The sequence below is a fragment of the Megalobrama amblycephala genome, linkage group LG3 (assembly GCF_018812025.1).
Source record: "Megalobrama amblycephala isolate DHTTF-2021 linkage group LG3, ASM1881202v1, whole genome shotgun sequence".
Lineage (NCBI taxonomy): Eukaryota > Metazoa > Chordata > Actinopteri > Cypriniformes > Xenocyprididae > Megalobrama > Megalobrama amblycephala.
In genome coordinates, this window is record NC_063046.1 from 59,859,542 (window position 1) to 59,871,697 (window position 12,156).

At 36.9% G+C, this 12,156-nt stretch overlaps 2 protein-coding genes across 3 annotated transcripts in view; one reads left to right on the forward strand and one right to left on the reverse strand.

Annotated features, from left to right (window-relative positions):
- Window positions 1-301: 301 nt before the first annotated feature.
- On the reverse strand, window positions 302-3,844 carry rxfp3.3a2 (relaxin family peptide receptor 3.3a2). Its single transcript, XM_048186333.1, has one exon. It carries the CDS (start codon window positions 3,759-3,761, stop codon window positions 2,559-2,561), a length of 1,203 nt encoding a protein of 400 aa, XP_048042290.1. The 5' UTR covers window positions 3,762-3,844; the 3' UTR covers window positions 302-2,558.
- A 4,047-nt stretch (window positions 3,845-7,891) lies between these two features.
- Window positions 7,892-12,156, forward strand: part of LOC125265825 (A disintegrin and metalloproteinase with thrombospondin motifs 7) — a 91,016-nt gene continuing 86,751 nt past the window's right edge. Inside the window, exons 1-2 of one of the 2 annotated variants that reach the window (XM_048186335.1) lie at window positions 7,892-8,666; window positions 8,818-8,953. In XM_048186335.1, the coding sequence (XP_048042292.1) occupies window positions 8,824-8,953 (130 nt within the window). In that variant the 5' untranslated portion in view covers window positions 7,892-8,666; window positions 8,818-8,823. Of the gene's footprint in view, window positions 8,954-12,156 lie in introns of both variants that reach the window. The other variant, XM_048186334.1, reaches the window with a different exon arrangement.

Here is a 12,156-nt window from a genome sequence, read left to right on the forward strand (position 1 = left end):
TACCTTCCTCAGATCGATTTTTGAAGGAAGCATGGATGTATCCTTAGCTGCCTTTGATATCCCACAATCCTGTGCTTTCCATTCTGTGACAGTTGAGCTAGAAAAATAAAGATGGCGTCCGAAAGTTGCGTTTGCTGCTCAGTTTGTGTATAAATGTACGATTTTGGCCAACATATTTCAATTTTGATATCATTTCTATCGAGAAATTACTACTGTAGTAATTAATTATTTGTTTAGTTCTCACCAAAGCTCGCGCTATATTGCTGTAAGGTTAGATCATTAAACTGTTACGCTGCCTCAGAAGTCTGTCCGAAATCAATTTCATGAGGTGCCTTCACGCACAAACGCTGCCGTACAAGTCATTCTCTTATAAGACAGCAAGGCAGCAAGACAGCTAACGTTACCTAGGTTTTCAGACGCAGCCGACTTGTCTTAAAGGGACTTTGGTTATACTTTGCTCGTAGTGTGCACTCTTAAACTGCACGCACATTTAAAAAAAAAAAAACAAGGGTCGTGGCTTAATGACCACAGGTAAATGTGGGTCCCATGGCCAAAATTGAGAACCACTGATCTAAAGCACAGTACGAGCTTTCGCAAGTTTAGTGTCAAGCCACTTATTGGGATATCCAATTGACTTGAAATCTGCATATAAGATCTGAGCTTTACTCTATGGAATTACTTTTGTGCCAATAAAATTGGATGTAACTTTTCAAAAAAGAAAAACAACTAATAAAATATAAATTGAAACTGAATCAAATGCAAAATATTTGACTTTGTTTTAATACACTGCATGTTTTGCTAACTGTTTTTGCCTCTTTCTTTCACTGATCTGTACTTACAAATGCATTTCCACAGTTTTAATTTACGCTTCTTTTTCATTCGCTATTCTGACACGAAGGCGGGGCTAGCAGTGGTGTGTTCTCATTGGCTGCTGAGTTTTTAATTGATAGCTTGTTTACATGTATGCATGTGAGCATCTGTAGACGGCTTCCCATTTCATTTTAGTGATATAAAGATAGGAGTTTTGTTTTTGAATTTTAAATGTATTTATCTGCTGCTACTACTTTGTCGGCATAAGCTTTTAGGAGCGCGAGAGATCAAACGCTTGAGGATTAATTGTATATTAATGTATATAATAGGCTACTGAAAGTATTGCATAATGTTCAATGTTTTCAGAGAATGTTTATTCCTGTAGACTTTTCTCTGTTGTTGGGTCTGATTAGGTTGTGCGAAAGAAAAAGGAGAAAACAGTAAAACATGCAGTGTATTAAAAAATGTAGAAATTTTTTCAGTTTCAAAGACATTTTATTCAGTTTCAATTTATATTTTCGTTAATTTCTTGAAACGTTACGTTCAATTTCATTGGCACAAAAATTATTCCATACTACCCCCAAAATCCTCTTTATAAGAACAGATCCAAGTCTTAAAACCACATTTTTAGGAGGTTGGGTGAGCAATCTTAGCATGAAAGAGATTCTTTTTGGCATCTTTTCTACACAAAGAAAAGACAGTTTGTTCATCAATAACTGATATGCAATTGACATTTTACTCACATGATGTGTGAGTTTGAATAGGTCTTAAATGATTTATATTCGAAACAAATGCTTCTTTGCATTATTCAGTTTATTAAATGAAAATATTTAGACCATTTCTAGTCTGGATATAATTCATTCAGTGTGTGGTTATCAATCTCTTTGTTGGCATTGACTTTTTTTGCCCTGCTGCGCATCTGAAGAAGCGATATGATTTTTATCTAGTTGGAGTGCAACAATTTCTTTGAAAGGATTTTTGGCTTTTCTTTGATACACTGCCCCTGTTTCAGGTTTATCAATGAGACTTTAATGTAATATTATTCCTACGCTCGGATGCAAAGTTTTCTGTCATTGTTAGTTGAGCCACTGACACAGCTTACCCCGAAGCACCTCTTTATTCCACAGCTGTCATTTTATAAGAAAAGCTTAATTTAATCATTTATCTTTAGTCCAGAGGTTTACATGGTTGTATACATCTGACATGCACAAAACAGATTTTAGCGTAAATAATGTGCGCAGTTTGGTAGATTACGTGGCGGCGCATCTTACCCACTGGCACATCTTAACCCACTTTCTGTCTCCGGAAATTAGTGACAAATATTGTGAAATATAATCTTTTGTGTTCCGCAGATGTTTGAAACTATATGAGGGATAGTAAATGATAGAATTTTCATTTTTAGTTACATTTAAGAATTATATTGAAATAAATAAATATACAGTTTATATATCAAAACTCATGTACATATGATTTACATTTCAGTGTATTTTTTGTCATATTTACACACATCTTGTGAATTCACTATCACACGAAAAGAGACGAAGATCAAAACATGAAAATAAATTAAATATAGCAGAAAATAAGAGTTTAGATGCAAACATTTCTCTTTACATATTTAAGCCATTAGACATTCAGCATGTATGTGGGCAAATAAATAAAACACCTGTAAAATTGCTCAGTCGTTCATAACCTCCCCATGAGCACCTTTGGTTCATCAGAAAGACATCAGTCCACAGTTTATTCGGTTATCAGCAGCCGTGAATGTTGTCAGTATGTTGTCTGGATTGTGCGTCAATCACGTTTAAATGAATTCCAATATGTGCGTCATCATGGGTCTGATTGCAGCCTCCACTGTATCCATGTAATTTCCCAGCGTTCGAAAGAACAGGCGTGGAGACGCGCCAAAAGATACTATGTAACATTTTCCTGAACTCCCGGCGCATTAAACAATACAAGACTGGGTTTAAACAACTATTAGTATGAGCGAGACACACCGTCACGGGGAAAACGTAAGCATGCACGGTGTAGTATGATTTGTCCCAGTGCACCGCGTTGAGTTTCACCAGCACTCCCCAGAGCGTGAGCGCATGGTTCGGCATCCAGCAGATGAAGAAAGAGAGCACCACCACCGTTACAGACTTTGTCACTTTAGATCGTCTTCTTTGGCTGTTATTAACGCCCCTCTTTCGGATGAACCTCAGAAGTAGAAGGTAACACACTGAGAGAATGAACATGGGCAGGATAAACGCAATGACAATTTTCTGAAGGTGATACAAAGCTAGCCAATCGTGGCCATCTGGAAACTTGAGGAGACAGAGTTTTTCACCTGCCACTTCTGTGACTGTGGAGAAAATGGTAGTTGGAGCTGTTGCCACAGTCGCCAGGATCCACAGCACAGCGCAGATCCACTTCACAGACACGGACTTCGTTCGGGAAGGGATCTTTAGGGCAGATGCGACAGACCAGTAGCGCGTGATGCTCATCGCGGTGAGAAAGAAGACGCTCGCGTACATGTTCATCACAGTGACCGATAGAATGATCTTGCACATCGCGTTACCAAACGGCCAGCTGAAGTCCAACGCCGTGTCTACCGCCCAGAAAGGCAACGTCAGAACGAACTGAAAGTCGGTGACAGCTAAATTGATGACAAAGAAATTAATGATGGATTTCTTTCGTCCTTGTCTGATCTTCATCAGGAAAAACACCAGAAGATTTCCGACCAGACCCACGGCGCACACCGCGGAGTAAACCACCGAGATGATGATCCGCAGGACGAGGCTGCCGTCGGCCGTCACATCGATGTCTTCCAGGCTGCTGAACTTGTGTTGATCCGTTAAACTTCTGTTGAAAGTTCCCCATCCGCTGTGGTTGAGAATGAGAATGTCCCCCATTGTTTCCGAAAGAGACTCTCCAACAGGTGCCTGGTGGACAGGGCTGTCCGCAGATCGCATATCAGTCAGTCTGACATTGTTTCACGCAAAACACATACGAATATATATATATACTTGCAACGGATTCCATACGCGTAAGAGCCGCAGTGTACCTGATGCCAAGAGTTTTATGCAGACGCGCGCGGGGAGCGCCCGCCTGTGGAGCGCGCGCACTGGACAGCACCGCTGACTGACTTACGGCCGTACACTTGACGTCATGTCATGATAACGCATTTGAAGTGAGTGAGGATGACTAAATAACACAAGATGGCACTGAAATGAAGTACCCACACTCTAAAAAATGCTGGGTTAAAAACAACCCAAGTTGGGTTGAAAATGGACAACCCAGCGAATGGGTTGTTTTAACCCAGTGGTTGGGTTAAATGTTTGCCCATCCTGCTGGGCAGTTTTATATAACTCAACTATTGTTTAAAAATGACTGTATTGCTTGCTTAAAATGAACCCAAAATGTTGGAAATGAACTTATTAATGAAAATGAATTTATTAATATGTTTAATTAATAATAATTAAACAATAAACATGTATTAAATTACTTATTAATAAATGTTCACCTTTTGATTATTATTGTAGCCTTTAGTAATTATGTGTCTGATTTTTAATTTCCAACATATTTTGGGTTCATTTTAAGCCAGCCATATAGTCATTAAACAATAGTTGGGTTTAATAAACATTTAACCCAATCGCTGGGATAGTCCATTTTTAACCCAACCTTTTTTATTGGGTTGTTTTGATCCAGCTGTTGGGTTAAATGTTTTGACCCAACCTGCTGGGTAGTTTAAATTCACTTCAACATTTAACTAATTTCCAAACTATTTTGGGTTCATTTAAATCCAGCCATATGGTAATTTTTAAACAATAGCTGGGTTAAATAAAACTGCCCAGCAGGTTGGTCAAACATTTAACCCAACTGCTTTGTTTGTCCAGATTTAACCCCACTTGGGCTGTTTTTAACCCAGCATGTATGTGGTATGCATCATAATGCAACGTCAAAACATTTAATTCTAGTTCTCTTTTATGTTCATGTATTTTGTTATGATAATGTTTGCTTTCCAGTTCCTGTTGATAGATCATACTACTCCTAGAGTCAATAAAGTCTTATCATATATCATCTTGCAATCTACAATGCTAGATGGGAACGACTTCATAAATTGACATGAAATATGTTTGGTTGCTATTGTATCCACTAGAGGGGGCACTTGATGGACACTCGGATACATCAGCAGCTCAGTTTGTTACTTTCTAAGTTGGTTTTCAGTTCATGAGCTACAATGTTAAATGTAATGGTGGAGGAATCGACTGACTTGCACAATACATAAAGACACGTTTATTAGTATGACACAACAATGGACAGTAAATTAGTAGGTGTTAAAGGAATAATTCACCCAAAAAAGCTTGAGATAAGGGACAAATCATGTTTTAGACGTTTGTTTTTATTATTTAATAATACATTATTTTTAAACTGATATATTTGTAGACAAGGGTCTCGGCTAATAAACCATGTAATGGAACAGTTTTTTCTGATTTTTTTTTTCTAAAATTGTACATTTATTCACTTCGGAACTTAATTTGTGTAAACTCCATCAAATGCATTAAAAAGCATGATATTTTAATTTGATCCATCCAGCAACAGTGTCAAGTCTTCAGTTATGTAATAATGGTGTTCAGGAAAGGAGCTAAGTGAACAAATAAATTCTCTCTACATTTTTTTCTTGGGTTAGGATTATTATGAAAAATCCAGTTCCTAAAATCCTAAATTTCTCAATTTTCTAACCTCCTTTTTAATATTAAACATATACTGTATAACCAATGTTTTTAGGTAAATCAGATGTGATATTATGTAGTTCAGTTGATGTTTAAATATTTTAACACAATAAATTGAAAAAAGAATAAGACATTTCCTTAAAAATTAACAAAAACCTTCACCTGACGGTGTTAAATACTGATGGTGTTGACAAATACTGACGGAGTTGACGAATACTGACAGAGTTGACAAATATTGATGGAGTTTACAAATACTGATGGAGTTGACAAATACTAACGTGTTGACAAATACTAACAGAGTTGACAAATATTCACAGAGTTTACAAACACTGACAGAGTTGACAAATACTGACAGAGTTGACAAATATTGACGGAGTTTACAAATACTGATGGAGTTGACAAATACTAACGTGTTGACAAATACTAACAGAGTTGACAAATATTGACAGAGTTTACAAACACTGACAGAGTTGACAAATATTGACGGAGTTGACAAATACTGACGTGTTGACGTTGACAAATACTGACGGAGTTGACAAATACTGACAAAGTTAACAAATACTGACAGAGTTAACAAATACTGACATGTTGACAAATACTGACGGAGTTGACAAATACTGACGTTGACAAATACTGACATGTTGATAAATATTGACGGAGTTGACAAATACTGATGGAGTTAACAAATACTGACATGTTGACAAATACTGACGGAGTTGACAAATACTGACAATCTGACATGTTGACAAATACTGACGGAGTTGACAAATACTGACATGTTGACAAATACTGCCGGAGTTAACAAATACTGACATGGTGACAAATACTGACATGTTGATAAATATTGACGGAGTTGACAAATACTGACGGAGTTGACAAATACTGACATGTTGACAAATACTGACGGAGTTGACAAATACTGACATGTTGATAAATACTGACAGAGTTGACAAATACTGACATGTTGACAAATACTGACGGAGTTGACAAATACTGACATGTTATTAAATATTGACGGAGTTGACAAATACTGACATGTTGACAAATACTGACGGAGTTGACAAATACTGACGGAGTTGACAAATACTCTCAGAGTTGATGAAAACTGACGGAGTTGACAAATACTGACATGTTGACAAATACTGACATGTTGACAAATACTGACATGTTGACAAATACTGACATGTTGACAAATACTGACGGAGTTGACAAATACTGACATGTTATTAAATATTGACGGAGTTGACAAATACTGACATGTTGACAAATACTGACGGAGTTGACAAATACTGACGGAGTTGACAAATACTCTCAGAGTTGATGAAAACTGACGGAGTTGACAAATACTGACATGTTGATAAATACTGACAGAGTTGACAAATACTGACATGTTGACAAATACTGACAGAGTTGACAAATACTGACATGTTGACAAATACTGACGGAGTTGACGAAAACTGACGGAGTTGACAAATACTGACATGTTGACAAATACTGACATGTTGACAAATACTGACAGAGTTGACAAATACTGACATGTTGACAAATATTGACTAGTTGACAAATACTGAAATGTTGACAAATACTGACGGAGCTGACAAATACTGACACGTTGACAAATACTGACGGATTTGACAAATACTGACACGTTGACAAATACTGACATGTTGACAAATATTGACCAGTTGACAAATACTGAAATGTTGACGAATACTGACGGAGTTGACAAATACTGACGGAGTTGACAAATACTGACGGATTTGACAAATACTGACATGTTGACAAATATTGACAGAGTTGACAAATACTGACGTGTTGATAAATACGGTGTTAAATATTGATGGTGTTGACAAATACTGACATGTTGACAAATACTGATGGAGTTGACAAAGGTCCAGCTGGGGCCAAATATACAGTATATGTAATAGAATCATGAAACAATATTAGAAGAAATCCCCATAAGCAAAAAACATTAAATCACAGTATGTAGAGTTTTTGAGAGTGCTCGTCAACCATCAGACATAAAACTTGAAGGAGTTGACGTCTGACGGAGTTGACAAAACTGAATATTTTTCCCCACCTTAACCACATGTTGTACAGTGGAGCAATTTAGTCTTCTTTCTCAGTTGTAGCTGCCTTAATAAACACCGGTTTATCCACCAACTATTTACAGAAACTATTACACCGGGATGACGGAGTTGACATGTTAAAGCTGTGACTGTAGAGATTTGTTTATATAAAACATAAAAAATATTAAAATTCCAGGACTATGTGTCCTACTGTGAGAAGATGACCATGACATTGCCTGATTTATTCAGAATTATAATAAATTCTCCTGACGGAGTTGACACAAAGTGAGGACACAACTTTGATAGGCATTTTTATGGAAAATATAATTCAAGACTTACTTTTTGTATTATTTGATATATTACAGATCTCTGCCTTTCAATTTAAATGTCTATTTTTGAATTTGTTGCATTTTTAAACACTCATTAAAAACTCATGCTGAGGACAGGCTGAATTACATGTGTTTCCAAGTAGAGCATGTATTTATACAAAATTATTTAAAAATAAAAGCAATGAATGTCCTGAGTGTCAAGATTTCCTTTAGATGTTTCTGGCATTATTATTATTAATACATTATTATTATCTTAACTCAGCTATCCGGAAGTAAATGGAACTGAACAGAATGCAGGTTGAATTTTATAACTGCAATGACAAATGATAAAAACGCAACGATTGTCACAAACAGCGACTGATGTGTTCATAAACCAACAAATAAAAGGGCACATAGACGAACGCGTCCTGTGTGAATGTTCCTTTGCTCCTGGTGTATGCAGTGACAAATGTTAAAGAACTGTTTAGATGCTGAGATGAGAGTCCTTTCAGTATAAACACGGGACGCACCGAACAAAGGACTAGAATGGGTTCAGTTTGACACACTGGACACAAAGAAGCCCTCCTACTAGAGGGCGGAACTTTTACAAAGTTTAACTGAAGCACAGATCGCTGCTCGTCTGCGTGCGGCATCAGTAACTGCAGTCGTCCCAGCTGAATTAACGGAGTCCAAAATCGCCCATGCACCGGATTCACAGACTTTATCATGCTGCAGTATTTGCTTCGGACTGATGATTACCATTGCAGGTTTCTGGCATAACAAATGCAGTAGCGATCTTTTGTGTGATGGGTCCAAACTACCGATGCATTAGGCTGAGGGAAAAGTTGCTATTCAAACCATCTCCATTTAAATGGACTGTAGATGTACCAGGAGTGATCTGTCTTCTCCTCTGTGCAGTTTGACATGATGGTTCAGCTGGACTGCGGCATTAAAGTTTTGGGAGCAGCAAGTTTTTCTCTGTACTTTGTGATAACAGCTGGGCTTCTGTCCATGCTCGAGGGCACAACAACGAGCGGATATAATCAAGACACAGGTGAGTGGGTTGAGCTTGTGTCTCATTACAGTCCCACGCCGTGATTTTCAGCATTTTTTGTCTCATTGTCAGTTGATGTGCGCGTGCATGTGTGCACAATAGAGTTTGAATAGGCTGCAGTGCCCACAAAAAGTACTTTGGACACGTATTTATTAATTTATTTATTAAAGTGGCTTTTATTTTAGAGAAGGATAGCACAAGGCAAGCACACTTTGCAATTTAAAATATTTCATAAAAGTTTGCTTGGCTTATTTTAAAACAACATATAGGCCTATGCTGTTTATTAAAGGTACTCTATGTAACATTTTGTTCAAAATTAGCAATACATCATCGTTCCTTATTCCAAAACGTGTTTTTTGTCTTACCCTGATTCACTAGCCTAGTGTTTAGCCTATATTGTAGACATGTCGGGATGGTTTTCATGGGAAATTGATAGAGAAAAGTTGCTCCGATGTCATGAGAAATCGAGTCCCCCCCCAGGAATCGGGTCTCCTTTAGGACCCAGGCAATAATGCCTGGTAAAAAGTTGTTATCCTGATGTCTTGACTAATTATAACCTATTTCACTATTGTATTATGTTTATTAAGTGCACAAACAACATGCTTACAATATAAAATGATCGGCTATGTATTGCATAATAAAACAAACTGGAAACACAACCATGCCTAAAAATGCATTTTTATTAGGATTGTTGCAACATACTATGCTTTGTAAAAGTAAATTTAATATTATTTTTACACAATAAATAGGAATAATACTATTATAAATTTTTAATAAATTAATTGTCATGCTAAGTACATACAAACATTAATTTTAAACAAAATTGGGAACTATATTGGAAGCAAAAAACATACCTATAATATAAGCTAAGCTAGCAGGCTAATTGGGTAGATGTACTGTAAAAAAAAAAAAAAAAAAAAAAAAAAAACAGTAAGAATGAGAAATGCTTGATTTCACGACCTATAGGTCGTGAACCAATGGGATCACTCGGGGTCCTAAAGGAGACCCGATTCCTGGGGGGCTCGATTTCTCACCACACTGGCTACTGTGAGTATGGTGTGGGAGTGGCAAAGGTTAGTTGTCATAACGAGCGAGAAAGCAGCTAAATCTTTCACCGCCGGGGAATCACCTGCTTTAAACAAACGACGAACAGAGGAGAGTCTGCTGGCAAAAAAGAGAACGTGACAGAGCTCGTAATAAAACAAGAATCAACATTGGCTTGGCTTTTCAGAGAACTGAGGCATTTGAAATGTTGTAAAAGCAACGTGGAGACCTTGACTAATAATGGGTAAAGCTACAGTAACATCTTAGTCAGTTTGAGATGCATCTAGACTGGTTATATCTCTTAAACCTAGTAGTGAATGTTTTATGAGCAGTAGGATAATTATTCATTTGCGCAGTCACACAGAGCCGAAGCATAACCAGAACAATGCTCTTCTGCAAAACGCATGCAGTTTTGTTTTTAAACGCTAGAGAGCTAAAAGTTAGGGTTAGTGTTGTGGTTGTCAAATGTAAGTTGGAGTGGAACATGTTAATGTGATGAAGTACACACCTGTGGTTATTTTCCTTGGACACCTGAGTGAACTTGTGGGGAACTGACTTCACACATCCACTAAATCACTACGACACCAGTTGGTTAAGAGTAACTGCAAAAACGGCTCAGAAATGTGAAGTAGTTCTGGAAACCTAGAGATGCCACTTTTTTATGTTTTGTCATCTAATGCATTGACATTCATACATTCATACACATTTTTAAGTGCAAAATACTTTTGGGATCATGTTACTTCTGACACTGTCAACCTTCAATAAGCGTAAAGGCCCGTTCACACCAAGAACGATAACTATATTAGCGTCCACAAGCTCTGTTAATTATAAGTGCTGCAGTTTTGTCATTTGCCACTTTAAATGCTCAAGCTCTTTAAAGCAGGATGGATTTTGATTTGCTGTCAATGTTTTTATCGTTCATCTGCTAGAAAAAAAAAATCATTGTGAAAGTGACGCCAACTATATGGTTTCTCGGTTGTGGTGTGGACTCTGTTATTCTTTTTTATATTAGAATGATTTTTATAACTAGTTATTGTCCTTGTTTGGCCCAGGCTTTAAGCTCTTACCAAATACCACTCTACCCCTGTCCTGTTCCCAGAGTTCTTTCTGAACTGTTTATATAGACCATAATTTGTGATGACACATGATACATGATGTTGTTTTATTTTTTCTCCTGGCACAATGATGTCATCTTCTCTGATTGGGTTATTTTTTGAGAATTCTGGGCCTCATTGGTATGGTAGCGATCCACCATGCTGCCATGTAATAAGATACTGGATATAATAATAATAAGTATTTGGAACTGCCTGTAATAAAGTAATATTGCCTGTAATAAAAATAATTTGTAGCTGTTTCCCTCTGCTTCCACAATCATGTAGGTCATGTAGGAAAGTAACAGGGCTGCCAATGAACAGAGTCAAGTCATATAACAAAGACTGTTTACTGTCTTTACAGACTCTCCAGAGGAATGTAGGAATATGAATGCAGTCATGAGAAGATATTTTAGTCTTTACTATGCCACAGAATTTCTATAAATCCTTCTGTAAGCATTATTCTGGTCTGTTGTTTGAATAGATTGACAGACATCTTCTTGCTGTTATTATGATAATTCGGGGATTTGTTTAATGAATTATTAAATGTACAATTCAATGGCTTTGCAAGTTATGGAAATTTAAATGATTAGTCAGTTTAGTGCATTGTTAGACAATAACAAATTGTGAATAACATAAAACTTCACCATTTTGTTATTTGTAAAATGCAATCTATATACATTGTTTTTACATTTTCTGAAGAAAAAGTACCACAACAAACTTGCCACAACAATGCAGTTCTTGTTGATTTCCAAGGCATCTAAGATGTTCAGAGTGGATGTTTGCTAGTATTCTAGGATGATGGCATGACTTTGGTGGTTACTTGATGTTTTATTACTAGATTAAGTCAAATGTCCATCTCTATGATACTCTAGGGCTGGTTACACCAGCTGTAAGTTACAACTTAGCCTAGTCGTAAATGGGCGCTAAGTTTATGCACTGTACTAAATATTTGAGTTTTGTAACATTGAACTTAGTTGAAGCGTAACCATATGGATAAACTAAATATTTATGGAAGCATCCAAACAGCAGTAATGGCTGGAATAATGAGCTCATGCTTTGCCTGAC

Excerpts from the sequence above, each read along its gene's own strand:
- rxfp3.3a2 (XM_048186333.1), bottom strand. The coding sequence starts at position 3,761 with ATGCGATCTGCGGACAGCCCTGTCCACCAGGCACCTGTTGGAGAGTCT.